The 23,195-nt window shown below is 38.3% G+C and overlaps 5 protein-coding genes and 1 long non-coding RNA gene across 7 annotated transcripts; 3 read left to right on the forward strand and 3 right to left on the reverse strand.

Annotated features, from left to right (window-relative positions):
* Positions 1-3,986: 3,986 nt before the first annotated feature.
* Positions 3,987-7,084, reverse strand: LOC135426453 (ATP-dependent RNA helicase DDX54). The gene is made up of 6 exons (XM_064679539.1): positions 6,971-7,084; positions 6,365-6,911; positions 5,961-6,304; positions 5,479-5,889; positions 5,136-5,417; positions 3,987-5,078 (listed from the first exon to the last, which is right to left on the reverse strand). Exons 1-6 carry the CDS (start codon positions 6,971-6,973, stop codon positions 4,176-4,178), a joined length of 2,490 nt encoding a protein of 829 aa, XP_064535609.1. The 5' UTR covers positions 6,974-7,084; the 3' UTR covers positions 3,987-4,175.
* Positions 7,085-9,552: 2,468 nt separating this feature from the next.
* On the forward strand, positions 9,553-10,471 carry LOC135426502 (farnesol dehydrogenase-like). Its single transcript, XM_064679606.1, has 2 exons — positions 9,553-10,178; positions 10,245-10,471. Exons 1-2 carry the CDS (start codon positions 9,606-9,608, stop codon positions 10,419-10,421), a joined length of 750 nt encoding a protein of 249 aa, XP_064535676.1. The 5' UTR covers positions 9,553-9,605; the 3' UTR covers positions 10,422-10,471.
* Positions 9,799-13,040, reverse strand: LOC135426503 (uncharacterized). The gene is made up of 2 exons (XR_010435909.1): positions 12,933-13,040; positions 9,799-10,401 (listed from the first exon to the last, which is right to left on the reverse strand). It is a non-coding gene; the product is annotated as an uncharacterized LOC135426503 (long non-coding RNA).
* Positions 13,041-13,283: 243 nt separating this feature from the next.
* On the reverse strand, positions 13,284-15,200 carry LOC135426498 (cyclic GMP-AMP synthase-like receptor 1). Of its 2 annotated transcripts, XM_064679601.1 has the most exons (5): positions 15,000-15,200; positions 14,600-14,713; positions 13,977-14,485; positions 13,700-13,910; positions 13,284-13,641 (listed from the first exon to the last, which is right to left on the reverse strand). In XM_064679601.1, the coding sequence occupies exons 1-5, from the start codon at positions 15,166-15,168 to the stop codon at positions 13,508-13,510; spliced, it is 1,137 nt and encodes a 378-aa protein (XP_064535671.1). In that variant the 5' UTR covers positions 15,169-15,200; the 3' UTR covers positions 13,284-13,507. The 2 variants fall into 2 exon arrangements, with proteins under 2 accessions (XP_064535671.1, XP_064535673.1); XM_064679603.1 differs by lacking the exon at positions 15,000-15,200 and having other exon boundaries at positions 14,538-14,618.
* A 1,774-nt stretch (positions 15,201-16,974) lies between these two features.
* On the forward strand, positions 16,975-17,828 carry LOC135426492 (uncharacterized). Its single transcript, XM_064679596.1, has 3 exons — positions 16,975-17,139; positions 17,202-17,574; positions 17,643-17,828. The coding sequence occupies exons 1-3, from the start codon at positions 16,975-16,977 to the stop codon at positions 17,819-17,821; spliced, it is 717 nt and encodes a 238-aa protein (XP_064535666.1). The 3' UTR covers positions 17,822-17,828.
* Positions 17,829-20,469: 2,641 nt separating this feature from the next.
* LOC135426416 (uncharacterized) lies at positions 20,470-21,307 on the forward strand. Its single transcript, XM_064679485.1, has 3 exons — positions 20,470-20,640; positions 20,704-21,073; positions 21,141-21,307. Exons 1-3 carry the CDS (start codon positions 20,470-20,472, stop codon positions 21,305-21,307), a joined length of 708 nt encoding a protein of 235 aa, XP_064535555.1.
* Positions 21,308-23,195: the final 1,888 nt, after the last annotated feature.

Here is a 23,195-nt window from a genome sequence, read left to right on the forward strand (position 1 = left end):
CACCCAGTTCGTTCAATTATTTTGTTGCTACTGAACGATAGGGATGATACATTGTGGGCTAGTCGATATTTTCTACTAGTGGTGTCGCACTATCGCATGCTATCGATAAGTACACAATACCAAACAATCGAACAAATTTGAATAATTTTATGAAATTATTTGTTAGTGAATTACCAGAACGGCTTACTCAAACCATATTTAACTAGTATTAAAAAAATCACCAAAATGATCTATAATTATTCCTTCTTAAATGAATGATGGACATGCTTCGTTAAATGCAATGCTAAAGTAAGTGAATCATTTTAACGGTTCCTTTGGGGTTCAATCAACCCCTCATATTTTTTATATACATATACAGCAGTGAAAAAGTCTGGGTATTTATATTGTGAATAGGGAAGGCACTGACTCTCTCATTGTTGAGATTTGCGGACATTTATCTTCGCAATGCCCTTCATTGATAAAAATAACATGCAGAAGGAATAACAACAACAAAAATGAGAGAAACCACCCAAATAGCGGACCGATGCCAAATGAGACCATGAGTCATACATCGCGAAATCCAAACGGACTTTCAACTCTTTAAAAGGACGTCCCTTAAAGCTGATTATTTTCTATTTATAATGATTTCCCCAGAAAATAAACATTGCGAGTTAAATATGTAAGGGTCGCTTTCCGCCAAACGTTTGCACACATACAATTACATTTGTTGCAGTCCACTGGTTTGCATCTCAACAATTTCTTTGAATTGAATAATGCGTTTTTAAGTGACGCTTAGAAGCATTCTTCAGTAAATTGTGCAATTGTTGAAGTGGCCGTCAACTATGCGACATAAAGACATCCCAAATTAGATATGAACTCCAAGTATGTCAGAAGCATTGCAGTCGCATACAATAATTTACAAGCGTAGCGAAATAAAAAACAAAATTAAAGATAAGATGTTGGGCCGCAGATTACAGCCGTCAAGTGGTCCAGCTGCCAATGAGTGCCCATGGCGACAGTTCAACAATCTGTAAATAAAGAGGGGGCGAGTAGCTGTTATCCGTACTTTACATCCAGCGCTACAGCTGTACCCCCTCCAGTTGCTAACAAAAGTCGTGTTTGGGCAATTGTGGACTATTGCCTTTAAATCCATATCAATATGCTTTACATTATTTATCAAAAGATATAGGACAATACTGAAGAACACTTTTACAAAAAATAGCTAAAATTCTTGGCGAATTTTATAGTTAAATAGGAAGGTATTAACAGAAAAATATGATGCTTAATGGTTAAAGTTGTGTCAATTATTAATTGAGAAGAATTTTTAAATTAATTTAATGATCATCATAATTTTCTTTATACAACCTATATAAAAATAGTGACTAGCGAAAACCAAATAAACAGCATTTCCGATGAAATGAACACCTACATACATGCATGTCTTGTATATAATGTTCTCAAATATAGACTGCAATATATAGATATTTTCTTATGAGAAGAACTCGATTGCTGATTGTAAACATGTGGACAAATATATGAGTGTCAGCTTGAAGGCTGCTCTGACAGCGTCCGAGCCACTTGAAGCGTCTAAAAATGATTAAAATTTAGATTACATCTGTTGTATTTAAGAGAAAAATATGGAGAACGGAACAGAGACAATGGTAATGTGTACAATCGATTTCATTGTCTTCACAATTAGTCTTGCACTTTTTTTTTGCTGTAAAGGAGAGAATTTGGAATTTTTGAGTAATTTATGAATGTCTGGCAGGCGCCAGATTCTGTTGGCTAACATTATTGTTATTGTTGTTGTTGTTTGGGTGCTTATGGAGCGTTTGAATCTCAACAGCTGTTGAGTGACCCTTGCACGCCAGAAGCTCAGAAGTATCTAATCTTTGGCACTCCGCAGATAACTGTTCTGGCTTGTTTTAAAAACTTCCAGGCTGTTTTGGCTTGCAAATTGTTTTGGGCTCCAGTAATTTGAGGCAAATGTTGAGTACAAGTAAAAGAAGGCAACTAAAAAAAAGGGAAAACTTTGATGTAAACGAGCACATAAAATAGGAACTACTTCCCGTTGCCCCAGAATTGTTTGTGAGCAACACGATAAAAGGCTAACGGCAATGCACTTGTGCACAGCAGGAATTTCGTGCCTTGCACTAGATGGGGGCATCCCCCTATGTATGTGCTACCTAATGTATTTTTAGGCGCTTTAGTCCCCCAACTAAACGTTTTGGTATAGGGAGAACAAGATGCTTTAAATTCAACTTAACAGGGCGACATTTGGCTGCCCTCCTTGTGTTCTTTGCTTTACGCACAAATTGAACTTCTTTGTGTTCCACTTTAAGTTCTGAAAATATGTTTATGGAATGCACATATATATATATATATATATATATTTATATATATATATAGGCATGTATGCATTAAAAAGAGACAGTATTCATGCCACACATAAATATCTCACGTTTCGACCAGGTATCTAAACACTTACGACCCCTCTGGGTGCGCCCTACGGTTCCACTTTGATGGGGCTTGTTATTGAAGCAATATCTTTAATAGACTACTAATCCATTTCAAAGGCATGCCTAATGTCTGTGTTCTGAAATAGTTTTAGTCCAAATGTTGCAAAATTGCTGCATCGAGAGTGTAAACATATACTACTATAATTTAAAACACAGATAAAATGAACTAATTAGTTGTTGAACTAATTCCAGTTGGAATAAAGACTCTTGATTGCAAAGATTTTTATATTATCCATGGTCTGGACTCAATAAGCTGATGTACACATTTTCCAGTAATTATAATAAAACTCTCATTAATATTATGGCTTTTCTAGAACGAATCCCGTAGAATCGAACAGGATGAAATATGAGTATGTGAAGAGTCTCTGTCACAAACTGTGCCACGTTGTTGCTGCACATTATTGTTTGTTGAGGACACTCGCTGCCAGCATGTGACCCGCGCGACTGTCATGAGTCGGCATGACAAACACCCTATCCGAACTAATAATCAGTACAGTCATGCCTGTGCCTAAGGGTGGCAAAGCAACAGTGGGTTCATTTAAATTGTGGCTTGCGCTCGCCGAAACCACCATCTGGTTCTGGTAATGCGGGCTATAGTCTTCGAGTTAATGATCTAATAGAAAATAAGATGAATGATCTGCTCAGCTGAGGCTTTCTGTGACAGTGGGTAGTATTTTCTCCATAAAAAAAAAGAGGAATTAAAAACAAAAAGTAATTACTAACAACATTTTGTTGGGATGCGCACACGCACAAGTCTGTATTTGCCCTAGTCCTCTTACAGAATGTGCGTGTCATTTGGTTAGAGTTTGGGTTTGGAGTTTCAGGTTAAGGTGCGGCCGGACCAACGCACCCTAACACTCGTCTTTCCTGGAATGGTTTGAATGCGCTGTGTACAGCAACAAGCGCAACCGTTTGTCACACACGCACTGGCCCATTGTCAAAATGCTCATTTAGGTCATGTTCCGGGCAGGGTTACAATAGGTTTGTCACATATTTAACTTCACGTTATGGCAGACCTTTGAGCTAATTGTGGGTGTTAGCCAGATTGCCAAAAGGCATTCAAAATTTGTTGGAATCTTTACATCAACTAGGTATATAATGTATAAGTGGTAAAAAAGGAAATGATTGCTTTCAGTTCTCACATATATTTTTATGGTTTTTATGTTTCCGCTCATTCACAATTCACAGTTTACTTATAAAGTGCTTAAGTTCGGGACCGGCGCACGTGCAGGGTTTTCAGGTTTTAGCTCCAACCCTTAACTATGTGCCGCACCCATTTTTTATTAGCTCTTCTTACGCACCCACAACCGACACTGCGTAAATTGTTGTGGCATGAAAGCCACTCATCTCGCACATTCCACTTTGGTCTTTCCAATGCGGCTCTATCGTATCCGAAAAATGTTCTCCACACCCGCTAATTGCTTGGCTTGACAGACAAAGGCTCAGTCGTGGAGTCACTTGAAGTGAAATGCGGATGGATGAAATTAGTTTTAGTCTAAGAATACATCTGGAAATTATCGCACCAGGATATATTTCTTAGTTTTTTTTTTTATAATGTCAAGAGTGTAGAAATATAGTCTTTATAATGATAGCTGGCGCATGTATAAAAAGCATACTTATTTATTATATTTTATATACAGCTGCAGGTAACACCTTGCCTTGATTCATTCATCTAGCCTACTTGCGCTTCCTTGTGCCTCCAGATTTTTTCTGTGGCGCCGCTTTTGGTCTTTGATTTTTCCGCATACTTCGCTTACGATTGTCGGTTTTTTTAGTGATATTCTCCTCTTGACGCCTCTTAATGGACTCTAGACGCATTCGCGCCTTTACTATCTGTTCGGGTTTACGCAGCTCCTTGTCATTGCCGCTAATGCGCTTCTTTAGCTCCAGCTTGGCATTATGGCGAGCATGACGGCCCACCGGATAGCGCTGGACATGGGATAAAGGCTTGAAGTTTTCGTCGTCGCTGCCAGCGTTCTCACGTTGTAATTGCTCCTCAATCTTGGATTTCTCCTTCCACTCGTTGTAGCGGCCCGTCTTGAAGGAGGCGGGTATCCAAGCGCCAGATTCTGTGCGTATTTTGTTTGCGCGCGGATCTTGAACCGAAACCATTTTCTTTTTGATGCGATCCCATTTCTTAAGTCCTGGCTTGTGCTTTGTATCCTGTGCTGCGGAGCGATCTACCACAGAAAACTCGGCATTCCGGGCTTGTCGCTCAAATGAGTTGATGGCAAGGCCATCCTCGGTATGTTTATCCACTGACTGATAAGGTACATAGTTCTCCTCGTCCTTGGTTTGCAACTTGCGTTTCTTTTTTTTTGGTTTTTCCTTGTATAGAGCCTCCATATTCTGCCGTTTTTTCGGCGCGACAACTTTTTTAAACGTGTTAGTTATCGACTCATCATCAGCAGTTTTAATGGGTTTTATCTTCTGGGCATCCGCCATCTTTTGAGCTTCATCAACATCCTCCTTATTGCGTTGTTGGCGAAACTTTTCAATGACTTCGCTGTGATGTGAACGTTTGTTCTTCATAACAACGAACGGCACAGACTTCTGTGTGGTGTTCAGTTCAAAAATGGTCTAAAACATGAATATAATATGAAAAGGGACTTCTGATTAGCTATTGTCTCGACTTACACCACATGGCCGAAAGTTTCTCATTTGGACTAATATGTCATGTTTCTCATTTTCCAATTTACGCTCAGATTCTGCTACTTCAGCTTTTGAATTGGCATCTAGCTTTTGACCAGATATTTTAGCGGCTTGCTCCAGCACAGGGGCAGCATCGAAAAAATCCTCAAGTGATTTTAAAGCAAAAAATTTAATCTTCTTAGCACGTGCATTAGCATCTGTGGATGCTGTGGGACGAGAGCTCAAGTATTTTTTGTACGCATTCTCACTGGTGCGTAGCACGCCCGCCTGTTTGTAAAATACACAGTCAGATACACAGCTCTATAGGAATGGAAATGCCATAACTTACTATATGATGACTCTTCTTGATCTCAGCCACGCCCAGATACTCCTCTTCAAGCAGGTCTTGTGGTATAGTACCTATAGATGAGCTATCATTGATATTAAATGGCCTATTTAAAAACAAGTGCAAGTCTAGCAAGTGTGCTGTATCATCCGTGGAGAATATAGAGTAGGCAGTGCCAGTACGACCTGCACGAGCACAACGTCCCACACGATGCACAAATAGTTTCGGTATCCCCGGAAAATGTAAATTAACAACATAATCCAAGCTGGGTATATCAATGCCGCGGGCGGCTACATCTGTGACTATAAGAACAGAAACCTTTTTGCTAGCAAATTTTGCAGTATTGATTTTACGTGCAGATGGGTCCAAGCTGGAATACACTGAAGTGTTGGATATGCCCGCCTGAGTTAGTATCTGAAATAAAATTAATAATTATTAATTAATAAATATAAATAGTTTCAAAAACTGAATTAGACTTTACTCACATATGAAATAAGCTCGACGTGATGCTGTGTACCCGCAAAGACGACTGTCTGTGCCTGCTGGGGTATCACATATTTCAACAGGACCACCAATGCTGTATAGCGGTCATCTGGTCGACAGTACAAAAATTTGAGAGCCAGTGTTTCTGGCAGCTTGGATTCAACATCCAAGCGTATAAGCACCGGATCGCTAAGTCCAGCTCGTGCGAATTCCACCAGAAGCTTGGGCAGCGTGGCCGAGAACATAACCATTTGGCGAGAGGAAGGCAAGCGATGCAACGTTTCGTTCAATTGTTCGCCAAATCCCATTTCGAAAAGCCTATCGGCCTCATCGAACACCACATACTCTATGGAATAGAGCAATGTCTGTTAGAGTTTATCGAATATAATTATTTGCTGTGGCATACCTATTGAGTTTAGTTTCAGGTCCATTTCTACACACAAATGCAGAAAGCGTCCTGGCGTAGCTACAATAACATCTGGACAAGTATGTATAGCTGAAAATTGCGAATCCATGGAATCACCGCCCAGTACTAAAATTGTCTTTAACTCCATAAAACGACCCAGATCCTTAATGAATTTATATGTTTGCACAGCCAGTTCACGTGTCGGCGATAGGATCAGAGCACGTGCTCCTTTTGTTGGCTCGCGGCGCTGCAACTTCTCAAACATAGGTATAAGAAAGCAGGCGGTTTTGCCGGAGCCTGTTTTGGCCATGGCTACAACATCACGTCCCTCCAAAATCAATGGAATGGTTTTTCGCTGAATGGGCGTGGGTACCTTGTATCCACGTTTAGTTATGCCCTTCAGCAATTCAAATCCCAGACCTAAGGATTGGAAGCCACCGCTCTTTTTCGATTTTGGTTTGCTTTTAAGTATGTCATCGTTGCCGCCGCTGGTGCCACTCTGTTCCAATAACGGAAAGCCAGGTATTTCATCGTGCTGTTTCTTACGCTAAAATTCAACGTCGATTAAATATTAGTTGTTAAAACATTTAACACAGTTCCACTCACCATTTCCGCACTATTCAAGTAAAATACACGAAAAACTTATTTACACGTGCATGTGCACAGTGTGCCCTTAACAAATTTAGCGATATCCGAAATACCGATGGTTAAAATATCGATAAGGTCATTTTTAATTTAACTTCATAGTATCGATATTACTTCTTTCTGATTAACAGGTTGAGCATTACAGGAGTATATAATGGGGGCAATCAAAAAGACGAGTGTACTGGCTGAGTTTCATTCCCGTAGATAAAGAATGTGCAGGGAAGTATTTATATTTGACTTAATTTGACTTAAATAATTAAGAAATAAGAATAATTATGCTAACAGTGCCATAATGAGTCAAGTGCCGATAAGATTTCACATGAGTATCGACCGAGGGACCATCTACCAACGGAAAATTCAAAAACAGACAGCTAAGAAGAAATACTAAATTTTGTAGGGGAAAAATGGTGTAATTTTTCGGGAAAATATCTATTAGTTAATAATATTAGTTTTACTCGACATAAAAATGATTTCGTCATACCGAAATTATAAGCAATCATAGTATCAGCTTTATTGAATATAGTTATCGGCCCGACTGCCTTCGTCGACAATGATATGGCCAAAAATTTGTCTTATTTTGACCTTATTTATCTACGGGAACTAAATTAAACAATTGCATACAAACTAGCTTTCTGACATACATATTTTATCAACTCAACTCTTGATATCGAGAATATATGAATATATTAATTATGGTGTCAAAGACGTCGCCTTCGTGACAAAATTCTAATACCCTCTGCCTGGGTATAAGCAGAAAAGCTTTGAAAAAGATTATCTATATAATACTTAAGTTGGCTATCTCGAGTTCATTGGTATAATTTACTTACTATTAAACTGGTCAGTAAAATAATTTATCAATAATGTCATGAATCGCGAGCCTAAACCAGTTATTGCAGGAGACTTACTATCTCTTTTAGAAATTTGGTACACATACATATGTACAATACGTCCAACCATAACATTCAAAGCGAGTAACAACTATAGATACTTAAGTCTGTATGTAAACATAAATGCACATAGATAATAAATACTTTGTTTTTGTTTGAAACGGAAGAGTTCAGCTGATAGGAGTTGATTAATGTAGAATTTTCGACCAGGCTATACCAAAGACAATATAAACACTAAGCTCAGTCATGCCCAAACATTTCAATGCGACGGAAAATTTCTAGTGTGGCTTATTGCTCTTCAAAACGAACGATTGCCGGGAATACAAATTTGGGGCAGATCACGGTCAGCGCAAGAAAACTTAGAAATTAGTTTCTTCGCCAGCAAAAAGCCATTACAGCGGATAACACATACATATAGAAATATGCTTCGCTATAGTATGTATGTTGTTCACATACATGCACACATCATGAGAGCGAAGTTGAGAGTACATTCTATTTTTAACGTTTTTGTGGGAGCGGAAGGGTACCGATTTTGTGTACGTTCTCAATTTTGTAAAAATTAAGCTGCATAATAGAATTTTGTTTATTTTATTATTTATACTGTCTTTGGCTATACCCCACCTTCCTGGGCTGTGAGATAATTATTGTTTGTAGATAGATCATCAAAATAAAAGAATGAAAATAAATGTAAACATAAGCGTATGTTGAGAATCTCTGTCAAATCTATAGTTTTAATAATGTGACACAATTGCCTAACATTTAATAGAAACTTTTACTAAATGTTATTTGTTATACTTTAATTTTCTAACTTTTGATATTTTTAAATACACCCTTTATTAACAATACCTGAGCATAGGGTATATGTAAAAAAACATTTCATGAATAAACATGTTTTTAATTGCCTCTCAGCTTCAGTATGTGTGTCTGAGCATGTGTATTTGTCTAAACTTATAAACAAATTGTAAGTCATGCTTATGAACTGAATTTCGTTTTATTCCGCAAGAAATTAAAAGCTAATTTTATTTTTTTCTAACAAAAGTATTATCAAGCAATTTTGCATGGGAATGAAAATAAACCAATATGTTTATCTTCGAAATTGCTTTTCCTTATTTAGATTTCTGGTCAGCGAAATAATTTATATTTCATTATGTATTATATGGGGAGGTTATTAAAGTTCTTAGTGAAAAATACCTGATCTTTCATTCTAATTAGTGAATTTCTTATAGCTTGGCGTACAGAATATATACATATGTTGTATATACAAAAAATATACATATACCTTAAGTGATATATAGTTCAAAATTCGTTTCTTCCTTGCTAGCCTATGGCAGAACATCAGGAAATTCTTCAAAACAATTTAATTAATGATAGAAGCTCTCCTACGATCATGAAATAGAAGAGAGAGAGAGAGCGAGAGTGTGATAGAGAGTGGAAGAGAGAGCAAGAGAGAGTTGGGAATTGAATATACAACGGGCGAACCAAGGTAAGATTCTATAGAGTGGACAGTGGGTAATAGTGCTATCAGAATTACGTGATGTTGTTCAAATCTAATAGCTATTATGAGGAGCGGGAGAGGCGGATATGACGAGTAGCCAAACAGCTGCTCACGCACAGCCAGTTGCGCTATAAAAGTGACGCCATCGGAGACGTTAGCGTTCAGTCAGATAGTCAACGTTGATATTTTGCTTGTCGAACTAAAAACAACTAAAATGAATCGTTGGTTAAATCGTGTTGCCGTAGTAACTGGCGCCAGTTCGGGCATAGGTGCGTCATGTTGCAAAGATTTGGTGGCCAAGGGCATGGTCGTGGTGGGCCTGGCTCGTCGCGAGAATCGGCTTCAGGAGCTGAAGGCAGAGCTGCCGACGGACCAGGCGGCACGCTTCCATTACCGCACCTGCGACGTGAGCGTGGAGCAGCAGGTGATCGATACCTTTGCCTGGATCGATAAGGAGCTGGGCGGCACAGATGTGCTGATTAATAATGCGGGCATAGTGCGTCACACCCAAATTATCAGCGAGGGCAACAGCGCCGATCTACGGGCCACATTGGACACCAATGTGCTGGGTGTCTCCTGGTGCACACGCGAGGCGTTCCTTTCAATGGAGCGACGCAAGATCAACGATGGTCACATACTCATTGTCAATAGCGTTGCCGGACACCAGGTGCCCATTATGCCGCAGATGAGCTTCAATATGTACGCACCATCCAAGCATGCGATCACCGCACTGACCGAGGTACTGCGCCAGGAGTTTCTGAACAAGGGCACCAAAACAAAGATAACAGTAAGTGGCACTTGAAATACACTTTATCTGTACCGATTCTTATATTGTGCATTATTTTTAATGTAGAGCATTAGTCCTGGCGTTGTGGATACTGAAATTATTGATAAGGACCAATTCTCCGCCTTGGGTTTTCCCATGTTGCGGGCCGAGGATGTCGCCGATGCAATCACCTACTGCATTCAGACACCTCCAAATGTCCAAATACACGAGCTCACGATCAAACCTGTTGGTGAGAAATTCTAAGCTCACAAAATGGAAACAAAGAAACTATAATTTAATATATAAAAAAAGCAAAGTTATATTTATTAATTTTTTTCTTCTAACAATTATAATCTGCAACTATGTTTCACAACAAATTTCGTTTTCTTTAAGCAAATGGGAAAATTAAGCAATCCTAAACAGTAAATTTTTTAAAACGATTTGGTTAAATAGTGGGAGCTTGAAGGCAACTATTCTACATCCAATAACACAGGTAAATTGTTATTCTAACAATAGTTGCTTTATTGATTATATACGAAAAAGAGAATATTTAAACGCATGGATGCTGATGAATAGAGAGCTCGAGCTAGATTCAAAGTTAGTTTCACCAAATTTATTAAATTCAAAAAACTTAAATGTTTAAATTTCTGAAATGTCAGATCGCCACGATTATTCAGTTTGCAGCTGTTGACTTTAAAGACATTTTATACGACTTATTTCTATGGTTCTATAGTACCACTAACCAAAAAACATATAGACTGGACATGCCGTGTACAATAGGTGGTCTCCAAAAATTGGTTTGCATCTGGTCCAACGAGCGAGTAAGATATACATATGACATCTTTTGATCGCTCACACTACAGAAAACTCCTTTGGCTTACTCTCTTCCATATGATTTGTGCGATAGAACGGCATCGCTGTTTTTTATCTCGCTCCCACTACAGGAAACTGCTTTGGCTTACTCTCTTCCATATGATTTGTGCGATAGAACGGCATCGCTGTTTATTTTTATCTCGCTCGCACTTACTCTCAGTGCTCTCAATGCTCTCTTCATGTCTAGGTACCGTTTAAATGTTTGTGTGTGCATGTGGCAGAACAAGCAAAAATGCCCACAAATTCAATTTTTGTCAAAAGTCGGTGGCATTTCTTCCCTTTTGAGGGGACGAGTAATATGAAATCATGAAAGGGTTTGCCAAGTCGATGCGAAATTCTTTCATTTTAGCTCGGTATTGCTGGAAAGGGTACCTAAGCGTTGGCATGTGTGCATTTTAAAGTTTTTGGACTTGCTATTCACGCATACTTGCATATTTTGTATATGAATAGAAGCATTTATGCGCATGTGTGCCTGTTGGTCCCTGCCTGCCTGTCCGATGCAAATTTGGCAATATTTTTGGACTTCTGAATTTCGAGCTCTGCGCACACACACACAGAGACACAAATGTGTGTGAATGGGCTGATCATGGGCGCAAAATTTAAAAATATCATTTTTGGCACGCGTCTGACGCGCGCCCTTCTTTTTATGATTTAGGATTTGAATTGAATAGCTTGAATATGATAAGTCAATAAAATTAATAATGCAATAAATATATACATATGTATATACATAATTAAAGATTTTAATTTTTGCACAAATATTCGCTGTTCATAAAATTATTTAAGTGATCAGTCACTTGACCTATGTATGTACATATGCAAGTGCAGGTGCTTGCCAAAAGTTAACCCTTTCGGCCCAACGGGCTGCTACAGGTAATAAGGGGTCAACATTCATTCATCAATTCAAACCCAAAATCATAAAAAAGAAGGGCGCGCGTCAGACGCGTGCCAAAAATGATATTTTTAAATTTTGCGCCCATGATCAGCCCATTCACACACATTTGTGTCTCTGTGTGTGTGTGCGCAGAGCTCGAAATTCAGAAGTCCAAAAATATTGCCAAATTTGCATCGGACAGGCAGGCAGGGACCAACAGGCACACATGCGCATAAATGCTTCTATTCATATACAAAATATGCAAGTATGCGTGAATAGCAAGTCCAAAAACTTTAAAATGCACACATGCCAACGCTTAGGTACCCTTTCCAGCAATACCGAGCTAAAATGAAAGAATTTCGCATCGACTTGGCAAACCCTTTCATGATTTCATATTACTCGTCCCCTCAAAAGGGAAGAAATGCCACCGACTTTTGACAAAAATTGAATTTGTGGGCATTTTTGCTTGTTCTGCCACATGCACACACAAACATTTAAACGGTACCTAGACATGAAGAGAGCATTGAGAGCACTGAGAGTAAGTGCGAGCGAGATAAAAATAAACAGCGATGCCGTTCTATCGCACAAATCATATGGAAGAGAGTAGCCAAAGCAGTTTCCTGTAGTGGGAGCGAGATAAAAAACAGCGATGCCGTTCTATCGCACAAATCATATGGAAGATAGTAAGCCAAAGGAGTTTTCTGTAGTGTGAGCGATCAAAAGATGTCATATGTATATCTTACTCGCTCGTTGGACCAGATGCAAACCAATTTTTGGAGACCACCTATTGTACACGGCATGTCCAGTCTATATGTTTTTTGGTTAGTGATAGTACCAAGCAAAACTATTTTTATGGGATCTACATATGTATATGCACAGTTGCCAACTGAGAAAAATTAGATCGTGCCATGTCGGCACGCCGAACATTATATCCCTTGTATATATGTGTGGATACTTATAAGGTTCCTAAATGCCGAGTTTGGTAAAAATATCTGAAGAACAGACAAATTATCCATACAAAAACTCACAATCGACCGATTTTTCCTATAAAGCCAAGTTTGGATAAGAAACAAAGACGCCTTCGTAAATATCTTAAGAAGCCAATTTAATATCGGCTAAGCAGCTGTTGTTAGCGATGCGCCTTGGTTTCGACTACTCTTAAGGTTGCATTTGCATTTGTTATCGATACGGTTGGGAAATTTTAAAAGTATTTTGTTGTCGAATGAACAGTAGGTACACAAAGACTTAACAGAATGAGCAGGTCCAGCGTGCCAATGGAAATAAACGACCAGTTTGGTACGAAAGAACCAAATATGGAAATGGGAAGCATGGTTGCCGTGTCGACATAATTAAATAAAAGGCGGCCAAACTCCGTTGATATAAACTTTATTTATCTATTTTCACTGTAAAATTTGTTTGTTTATCATAAAATTCCTTTTCACGGGCTATAATTGATTGTGTTTTTCTAACTTAATAATTAACATTCAATATTATTCACCTGTTTAATCATTACATTTGTAGGTGGATGGGGCATGATAAAATACTAGTTGTAAGATAAGGATCACTGGTAGTTGACAACTGGACAAAGCGAAGAAAAATCAAGCTACTCCTTTTCCGGTTGAGATTTAGCTTGATTTTCGGATGGTACTGGTGGCGACATCAGTTCTGCTTTTGGATTTAATTTAATTGCGTGCATACTCTGCTCTTCGTTCTTTATTAAACGTTCCTGCCGATTACCTAAATGAATTTTTGTTTGTTTACTTAAGTAAAAATATACAATTATTCCTCTACATACTGAACGCCAGTGTTACAGCTTGACTGATGTCATCTGTTAGACTCCTAGCCGCTAGGCAAAGCGTATCAATCTCAGCAGTTACACAATTCAACATATCGTTGCGTTGGTTTCGTGTTAATGCAGCAAATAAATCCAGATGGGGATCCCAGAATAATGGAAGCTTACCATTTTTTCCAGACACTACCAAACAATTCGCCAACTCTCTGAACATCTGCACAGAAATAGGAATTCATGAATAAGTACTAAGGGTCTTACGTACCAACTTATTTACACGTACATCGATCAATATTTTGTTTAGCTGTTGGGTTTTCCAATAGGTCGTTGGCCTGGCATCTATTTGCCATATCAATAAGGTTTTGATATAATAGCTCTTTAAGGTGCTGATATTTTGTTTTGAGTCGCGGAACTTCTTCATAAATTTAATAACATCCTTTAGCTTATATTTGTCCTTTATCATGGCATATTCGGCTTCATAGTACGATGCCCTAAATGACACATTGTTTGGCTCGAATGGCTTCAAGGGTTTTGGAATCGCACTCCAATACATAATGTTCTTGAAGTACTTGAGTTTTTGTTGACCCAACACAATTTGCTTTACATTCAGCTTAATGGCAGGCACAAAATCCACAGAGTACTTCATATCGGATTCGTTAATAAATATTGTATGTGCCGGTCCACATCTCTTATACACCAGTTTTGCAGTTTTTCCATCAACCTCAATTTTGTTTTCCATTTTATTTAAAGCCCGTGTTACAGTGCCTTTTATCATATCCTGCAGCTTATCCTCTAGAAGTAAATTGGTGGACGTAACTAATTTTTTCAGATTCGTGAATGTTACTTTATTTTGATGTTGATTATGCAAAATATTTAGCACTTCCGTCATGTCCAAAGTAACATTACCCGGTTTAGCACAGTCTCTCCTCACAACAATCCTGTCATTCTCTGGAAACTTTAAATGAATTACCAAATCAAATTCATCGGGTTTCGTTACTTTCAGTTTATCCGCATAACTTCCTATACATAAAAAAATATTAAATTACAAATGCATTTTCGTGATTTTCTAGATTTTGAAAATCGCAAAGAAAGGCGGTTTCAATGTGACAAAGAGAGAGAGAGAGAGAGAGAGAGAGAAAGAAAGAGAGAGAGAGAGTGAGAAGGAGAGGGAGAGAGAGAGCTTTGCACTTGTTTGTTTTTCTTTGCAATAATACATTGACCCACTGAAGAAGAATGAAGCACATTATTTCTTAAAGGAGTGCATTGTGTGTGTTGATATCAGAAATGCTTTTCTTCATTCACGTACCTCCTAATTTATGTCCGCATAACCATTTTCCTAGTGGATTCTCCTGTTGCAACGTGGAATAGAGCGTATCTCGTAACTTTCCATAATGATTTGTGTATAATTTCCGATGCGCATTAATATTTATAAAATTTGCACTGGTTGACTGAAGATGTTGTTCCAGATTGGGCATTTTTTTGGACTTTATTTGGGAATATTGATCTTTCCTTAAACAACACAAGAATCACACTAAAAGCGAGACTCAAGCGATAAACAAGAAACAAAACACAAGCAAAGCAATGATTCAGTTGGTTCGATAAATTAGATACCCTGTATCAAGGCCACAAATAGCGAAAAATATATATAAGCACTATTATCTCGGTGGTCTGTCCAAGCAGCTTGTGCCGTTTCATGCTCTGCCCTACTGAAAAAATGTCTGAAATAAAGTTATTTTTGTTTGGATTGTAAAAATACAATAATAATATATTAAAGCTGAACTTAATCTGGTAAATGGTATCGTATGGGATTTGTAAATGTCTCTTGTCAGTAGCTCGAATTTAGAGGAAAGTAAAGATTTTCTGTCTCATTTGCACAATTACCATTTAGTATACCCTTTATACTCAATTAAGTAGGATATAAGAGCACTCTAAGGAACGAACCGTTTTTATTTAACTCTTCGACTTAAGCTCTCGCAAGTGAACAATCGTAAACAGCGGAAACTACTATAAACATGCGTGTGTGTGCAGCTATAGGAAGAAGTTGGGGATTTCCAAAGTATTGTAGTAAGACTTCTGATGCGTCAACTTATAGAATGAAGGGACCGGAGTAAGCCATAGCCTAAATATCAAAAGAAAACAAGTTGCAGGACTAACTTAATATGTTATAATGTTTCGCCATAAATATGTTATTCTTTAAATTTGCTTAAGCAATTTTAAAAAGCTTACATAGGAAGAAATACTCAAACCATTTAAATATTTATTTTATTATAATTATCAAAAATATATTTATAATCCGAGCGCAGGTATGAATTCATTTAACATATTATATTTTGATTTACGTATAAATTGATGAGGAAATATGTACTTGTCCAAATTGAGGGATGGAAACAGAGAGTGAGAGAGAGGGAGATAAAGGAAGAGAGGCAGAGAGATTGAGAGAGACATAAAAAGAGAGAGAGAGAGAGAGAGAGAGAGAGAAAAAAGAAATAAAGTGTAATAGAATAAAAGACTGTAAGTCTTGCTTGAATATGTGAGAATCACATAGTAGGGCCATAATCAAAAACAGCTGAGCTTACAATTCCCAGCATCAGTCAGTCGGTTATTCAGAACAAACAGTATACAGATTAATGCAGATGCTCCTCGCCTTTAAGCTCGCAATAAAGCTGCAAATTAAAGAACTAAAGAGTGTATTTGCCCCAAATGTGCAATGGGGTGTTTGTCAGGAACTGCTCTGATGAGTTCATTAACAAGTCAGTAAGCCAACTGGAATATAAGAAATGCTTAAAATCAGATAATTAATAATGCTGTTGATAAGCATATGAGTAAATCAACAGATGTATGTGCTGGTAGATTATAGTACACTGGCGATAAAGCCAATAGGTATATCTGCTGAACCCCCACCAAGTGCTTTATGATTGGTTATTATCTATGAGCAAAAGCGGTTCAAATTCTTTGCATGCCGTTTGCATTCGGTTGACATTTTTATGGGGTTTCTTTTACAGTGCCAATTAGAGATGCTTATCCAGGCTCTGTGCGGATCAGAGTCTTGAATTGACTTACTGGCACTTCTAAAATAAACAAATGAATGTTATTGTTAATTTTCGCGTACATAAATGTTGCGTGTTGCCCTCAAATTGATAACATTCGGTGGCAGCTGAAGAGCGGTCGTAAAACTCTTCAGCCGATAATCGGGGTCCCAGATAATGCCGTTTGGCCTGTGAAATATAAGGCCTGCGCCCGTTCACAGGGGCAGACATAGTGAAAGTGAAATTGGTTAAAACATGAAGTACCTGCTTAGTGTGACCCTCCTGCTGGCCATTGGCTTCCAACAGATCGATGCGCACGGCATGATGTTGACTCCGCCGAGTCGATCCTCGCGCTGGCGCTTCGATGGCTCTGCGCCGCAGAATTACAACGACAATGAGCTCTTCTGCGGTGGTTTATATGTGGGAAAATGAGCACCGATGTGAAGTACGTGTTCGGCATTGATCCTTTCCCACTCTTGCAGACCCAGGCCAATAATGGGGGACAGTGTGGCTTGTGCGGCGACAACTTTTCCACTGGCCAGCCGCGTCCCAACGAGATTGGCGGGCAGATTGGCGGCAGCGGCGTCATCACCAAGAGCTTTACGGCCGCTAATGCCATTACCGTGGGAGTCAAGATCACCACCAACCATTTGGGACACTTTGAGTTCCATTTGTGTAACTTGGATACCTTTGGAGGCGAATCTGAGGATTGCTTCAATCAGCATCGCCTGCGCTTTCCCGATGGCAACGACAAGCTGGAGATTGGCACTCAGAGCGGCGAGTTCGATGTGACTGTCCTGCTTCCAGAGGGTCTTACCTGCCAGCACTGCGTCCTGCGTTGGACCTATGTGGGCGGTAAGTGTGTACTTCTGTGCATTCCTACACTTCACACTCTCATATATCAATTGGAATTGTTCGTATAGCCAACAATTGGGGTATGTGTGACAATGGCACCGGTGCCCTGGGCTGTGGTCCCCAGGAGACATTCAAGAACTGCGCTGATGTGAGCATCTACTGGGGCCGCAACATGCTCAAGGAGCTGGCGGCAGGCGCCGCTGCCAAGCCGGCTGTGCCAGAGGAGGTTGACTCCGTCGAGGCATAAGTGCTGATAACAGAGGCCTGAACATTTTGTACTGAATCAAAGCCAAATATTTAATTAAACGAAAGCATTTTTCCGTAAAACTAACCTTTATAATACAAACAGCTCTCAAGTTGAAGTTTTTTCGGATTTCTCTGGTGTTTTATGCTTTTCTTTTTGCTTCTGTGCACAGCTTGTCACACACTGCGTTTATTGTTAACCCCAGACACAAACCACAAACAATAATAATCTGCTTGGCAGCTGTGCGGTTTCCGGTTTATTATGCCTTTATGTGTACTTCCGTGCACTGCTTGCACTGCTTTCGTCTTACCTAAGACACACAGTTTCATAAACGCTTCGTGATATTTTGACCTAATTTTTGTTTAGCATATTCATTTTTTGCATATAAATAATTAGAATAATCTTTTGGATATGGTAGAATTGTATGCTCTGTTTAAAACATAGAAAATTTTGGATTTGCGCAATGACCAGCTGTCCACATGAATACAAATGTTTGGTCAGAATACTGAATATAATTATTATTATTATTATTTTATATTATTGTTAATGTTAGACCTGATAGCCCCCCGAAATGCATCTGCAAATATTCCAAATGCCATCTATTAGTGGGGGGTTGTAAATGCATACATACAGATACAAATACATTGCCACTTATCATGCATGAAAAGTGTTTTCCACCTATGAATTTCCACAATCCAAGAATTACATTTTGAACGATATTTTTCATAGATGTTTTCAAAATTAGATTAAGTGATTGATGGTCGGCTTTAAAGGGCTAAAAAGGGTATAATGTTATTGTGCAAAAGTGTGTAACAGGCAGAAGGAAGCATCTCCGTCCCCATAAAGTATATATATTCTTGATCAGCATCAATAGCCGAGCCGATCTAGCCATATCCGTCGGTCTTTCCGTCTGTCCGTATATATGAACGCAAGGATCTCAGAACCTATAAGAGCAAGAGACTTGGAATTTTAGCTGTAGGTCCTCCTAGTGCCCACGGAGATCGAGTTTGTTTCCGATAATCGATAACTTACTCCGTTTCCAAGCAATCGATAAAAATCTATATCGAAATCCTATTTTTAAGCAAATCTTATCATTTTAAGAGCTAGAGTGACCAAACATGATCTGTTGCTTCTAGAATAAAATAGAATATATATCAAGTATTTTTAATTTTATAGCTATCGCCTACTCCCCCCTACCACTACATAGGTATAAATCATGTTAATAAACCAACTTGTATTGCTCACCAATTTAAGTCACAATATTATTGCAATTGACATTTTGAGAACATACAATTATTCTATTGTACAATAAGATCTACTGTTGAAAATTTCATCAAGATCGGTTAAGAAACACTGATGTTATTAAAGAATATGTGTTTTGGCTGCCCACGTGGTACGCACACACTATCATATGCGTCCTTATTGAATTCTGTCAACAGCATTGCAATTGTATTTTATTCCCCTTTTTTTCTCGCTAAACGTGTTGAGAAGAGGCGGCGGCAAGTAGTGTGATCTGTTACGAGTTCGAGTCCCATATAGAGGTATTTTGCGAGCTGCATTTGGTGTTGGTAGAAGAGGGTTCAGGGTATTCCCTAGTCGGGAGCCACCGACTAGAGCCTCTTACTTGTTAAGTCTATTTTATACCTATAATCAGATATGATGTATTGTAATAACATAAATAGCCGAGTTTCTGGATTTTAATGAACATAAACATTACATAACAGATTTATAGGTAGAATGGAAAGGTTAGTTTACAGCTTGTGCCATGAAAACGAAAGTTGGACAGGCCTTGGCAAATTTCCAAGTGCTTCAGTCCTTAAATGTGCCAAATACCCAATACGATAATATCAATGATATCATATGTTTTCAAATCACGTTTATGAGACAAATATCAAGGTTGCCGACAATTAACTGTTCCAAAGCACCAATAAACATTACTAAACTAGACTCTTATCTCACGCTGTGGTTTACCACTTTCTGAACTTTCGTTACCCTTCTCGTTACGCCTTGAACCAACACTTTTTTTTGGCAAACAGAACTAAGTTACTATATCCAAGGCTGCGAAATAATTTCGCCCAGTTTACAGTTGATTTATCAGCAAATTAAGCCAATAAAAAGCGTTCTCAGGAATATACAGTGAGCACTCGATATTTAAGATTATTGTTTGTATTATTTAAGAACTGGAATTGAAATTGGAAATTTCCAGGTATCCAGTGTACTTTATTGAGGCACAGTCTTAAGATTTTATGTTCCTATTGCTTAAGAACTGGAATTGAACATTTCCAGGTGTCCAGTGTACTTTATTGAGACACAGTTTTAAATTCTTATGAGTCAATAATGTGAAATAATATTGCAAATATTTGGATTGTTTGGATGTGTCACTCTTGTTTTGATCAATAAAGAACGGTATCAGTTCTCAGAGTGATATAACGATTCGGTAAAATTTGGGCAAGAGTAAAATTATCATATTCCTGTTTGATAGACGCCTGATAAGAGGCCAATTATCTTTATATGATCGCTTTGATCGTAGATAGCATTGCCTAAAAATCAGAAGACTTTCTTGTAAACCGATAAGGCCGAAGCAATGTGCAGCTATATAAGACTTGCCCACTGGGAGGCAGAGCCCAGTGAAAAGGAAAGTGCCAAAGAAAATGAAATACCTCAGTATTACCACGATGGGAGTGTTGATCTGTTGCCTCATGGGGCAGATCGATGGCCATGGCATGATGTTGACACCCGTGGCTCGTTCATCACGCTGGCGTTACGATTCCTCGGCGCCCACAAACTACGATGACAATGCGCTCTACTGCGGCGGCTTTTGGGTATGTGTGCCTCTGCTGAAGGGTCTGGGATTATTTTTCAACCACTGCGTCCACTTTTCGCAGAAACAAACGGAAAACAACGGCCAGTGCGGCTTGTGCGGCGACGACTACAGCCTGAGCGCGCCCAGAGCAAATGAATTGGGCGGTAAATATGGCGCCGGGGTCATAGTCAAGAGCTACAACGGCGCCAGCTCGATTGACGTAAATGTGCTCATTACCGCCAATCACCTGGGCCACTTTAGCTTCCATCTGTGCAGCCTGGATGAGGATGGCAGCGAGTCTGAGCAGTGCTTCGACAAGTATCCGCTGCAGTTTGCCGATGGCAGCCTCAAGTACGTTATTGGCTCCAAGACCGGCAGCTACGATGTGACCTTGAGATTGCCCAGTGGAGTCAGCTGTAAGCATTGCGTGCTCCGTTGGACCTACACGGCGGGTAAGCGCTGTCCATTACCAGTAAGACCACCAGAATATATAGGTGCAACTTTCCGCTCTTTTATCAGGCAATAACTGGGGCATTTGTGAGGATGGCAGCGGTGCTATGGGCTGTGGTGCTCAGGAAACCTTCAAGAATTGTGCGGATATTAGCATTTTATGCTCAGCCCGGGGCCTGTTGGAGGCATCTGCGCAGGCTGAGTTACCTGTGCTGGCCGAGGAGGTTATAGCATAAAGAAGCAGCAGATGCAGATGCTCCTCATTTCCAATAGAACAAATATTAATCTCAAAATTAGATACAATTTGTAATAGATAAGATTCTGTAATGACTGCATGTTTCATTTTTATTTAATAAATTTTCTTTTTATATTTTTTATATATGTATGTATGTATATATATGTTTGTATGTATATACTATGTATATAAACTTTGTTGCATGTATTCTTCGGCCTGTTCCTGTGGCTCTTGTGTCTGTGTTCGTGTATGTGTGTGCGAGCCGGTAATTTATTTGACTTTGTGGCTGTCCCATCAAAAGCAAATATCCTGCTATAAATTAAGTCTCTGAAAAATATGCATCAGCTTGGCGCCAGTGTTGACAACTGACGCCGAAAATAAAATCTGAATTCAGGGTTGAATAGCTAAAATTGGCAGTAAACAGAGTTGTTAGTTTACAATTTTAACTGCTTCCCGGGACGACCTTTGCCGAATTTAGCTAGAAAATAGTTGAATTAGCTACACGACTCGGCGCACAGCTCTGTATTAAATATCTGTGTGTATGCTGGCACTACATATGTAAATGTTTATGTATATATGTGTATATATAATTTATGTGTATATGTATATGTATATGTAGATGCAAATGTAAATGTAAATGTATATGTATATGTATGCCATGTAATTTGTAATTTGTTTCGTTCGCTTAAAAATACGTTCACAATAACTGCCTTATTAATTAGGTTCACAAATAAGTTTGTATATATATTAATTTTTACAAAGCGTTCAGGTCGTTGGCAAAATCAAGGAATCGTAATCGATTAATTCAAATTGTTATTTTCGCGCATTGAACTCAATTATATCATAGCTTCAGAATTGTGCAATCATTTACTTAATATAAGCACATTTGCATGCCTACACGAGTCCCTGCATGTATTTATGTAGTTAAGTATATATTTGTTTAACAATTAACCAAAACAAATCGCAAACAACATTGTGTAACGTTTTGGGGTTTTCTTACTATTGTTAATATTATATTGTATTTTATTTAAAGGATTGCCACTAGAAATTTCATCAAATTGTGTTTTTTTTTGTATTAGCTCTATTTTGCTTTATTTACGTTCATTTAAAACTCTTTGTAACCTCAAACTACTTAATTTAATACATTGCCAGGTTAAAAACTATAAAAAACACCTTGGGCTCATTGCATACTTCATTTTTAACTCTTCGAAAGTGTGTGAATTGTTCACAACTGAATTTATTTACTTTTTTGTATTTATTTAATATTGTTTATTTTCCATACGCAGTTTAAAATACAGTTTTTCTTTTTGAAAAAATATAGTACACACATATGAAATGTATGTCTGCCTATTTCCAAATGTGATTTCTGCAACCATTTGTAAAAGCATGTTGTAAATTTTGCACAAGCTTCTGTAAAATTTACTAACTTAATTTTTTTTTACGTTTTTTTTAGTTTTGTATAAATAGCTAAATATTTCATCTTCTTTTAAAAAAATGTAACATTATACAACACTATTTGTTTTTTAATACCTGAATTTTAGAATTTTGTATCCGAAACGCCATTTTTGGTTTGAGTGTGTGTGTGTGTGTTGCTTGTTCGAGTTTTGTTTGTTTTTTTGTAATTACTGGTAGTTTTTTCTTCATAAAAAATTTTGTTAGGTCGAAATTGTTGTTTGCCAAAAGTTTCTGTTTCGCCCTTGTATACTATATGCTTTGTATTGTATAAGTTCTCAAGATTGGTTGTAAACAAGTGTGTCAAAAGTTCGTGAGCGGTGATTTATTTTATTTTTTGTTTTGCGATTTGCCAATATATTTTCAGCTTGCACTTATCTTTAATTGACTAACTTCAATGCCGACAGAGTTCTGGAAGGATGTTGATTGGATTAACC

The sequence above is a fragment of the Drosophila montana genome, unplaced genomic scaffold (genome assembly GCF_035044405.1).
Source record: "Drosophila montana isolate Dmon_TW-CO22-7 unplaced genomic scaffold, ASM3504440v1 contig_203_1, whole genome shotgun sequence".
Taxonomy (NCBI): Eukaryota; Metazoa; Arthropoda; class Insecta; order Diptera; family Drosophilidae; genus Drosophila; species Drosophila montana.

What these genes read in the sequence shown, in the direction of transcription:
- LOC135426498 (XM_064679601.1), bottom strand. Translation starts at nt 15,168, where the DNA reads ATGCCCAATCTGGAACAACATCTTCAGTCAACCAGTGCAAATTTTATA. An exon ending in TAAACAAAATATTGATCGAT is followed by an intron (nt 13,911 to 13,976) that starts GTACGTGTAAAT and finishes ATTTCTGTGCAG; the next exon opens with ATGTTCAGAGAGTTGGCGAA. An exon ending in AGCTGTAACACTGGCGTTCA is followed by an intron (nt 13,642 to 13,699) that starts GTATGTAGAGGA and finishes AAATTCATTTAG; the next exon opens with GTAATCGGCAGGAACGTTTA.
- LOC135426453 (XM_064679539.1), bottom strand. An exon ending in ACGTCGAGCTTATTTCATAT is followed by an intron (nt 5,890 to 5,960) that starts GTGAGTAAAGTC and finishes ATTTTATTTCAG; the next exon opens with ATACTAACTCAGGCGGGCAT. An exon ending in TCAAGAAGAGTCATCATATA is followed by an intron (nt 5,418 to 5,478) that starts GTAAGTTATGGC and finishes TTTTACAAACAG; the next exon opens with GCGGGCGTGCTACGCACCAG.
- LOC135426502 (XM_064679606.1), top strand. Translation starts at nt 9,606, where the DNA reads ATGAATCGTTGGTTAAATCGTGTTGCCGTAGTAACTGGCGCCAGTTCG. An exon ending in GCACCAAAACAAAGATAACA is followed by an intron (nt 10,179 to 10,244) that starts GTAAGTGGCACT and finishes TTTTTAATGTAG; the next exon opens with AGCATTAGTCCTGGCGTTGT.
- LOC135426492 (XM_064679596.1), top strand. Translation starts at nt 16,975, where the DNA reads ATGAAGTACCTGCTTAGTGTGACCCTCCTGCTGGCCATTGGCTTCCAA. An exon ending in TCTTCTGCGGTGGTTTATAT is followed by an intron (nt 17,140 to 17,201) that starts GTGGGAAAATGA and finishes CCACTCTTGCAG; the next exon opens with ACCCAGGCCAATAATGGGGG. An exon ending in GCGTTGGACCTATGTGGGCG is followed by an intron (nt 17,575 to 17,642) that starts GTAAGTGTGTAC and finishes TTGTTCGTATAG; the next exon opens with CCAACAATTGGGGTATGTGT.
- LOC135426416 (XM_064679485.1), top strand. Translation starts at nt 20,470, where the DNA reads ATGAAATACCTCAGTATTACCACGATGGGAGTGTTGATCTGTTGCCTC. An exon ending in TCTACTGCGGCGGCTTTTGG is followed by an intron (nt 20,641 to 20,703) that starts GTATGTGTGCCT and finishes CACTTTTCGCAG; the next exon opens with AAACAAACGGAAAACAACGG. An exon ending in CCGTTGGACCTACACGGCGG is followed by an intron (nt 21,074 to 21,140) that starts GTAAGCGCTGTC and finishes CTCTTTTATCAG; the next exon opens with GCAATAACTGGGGCATTTGT.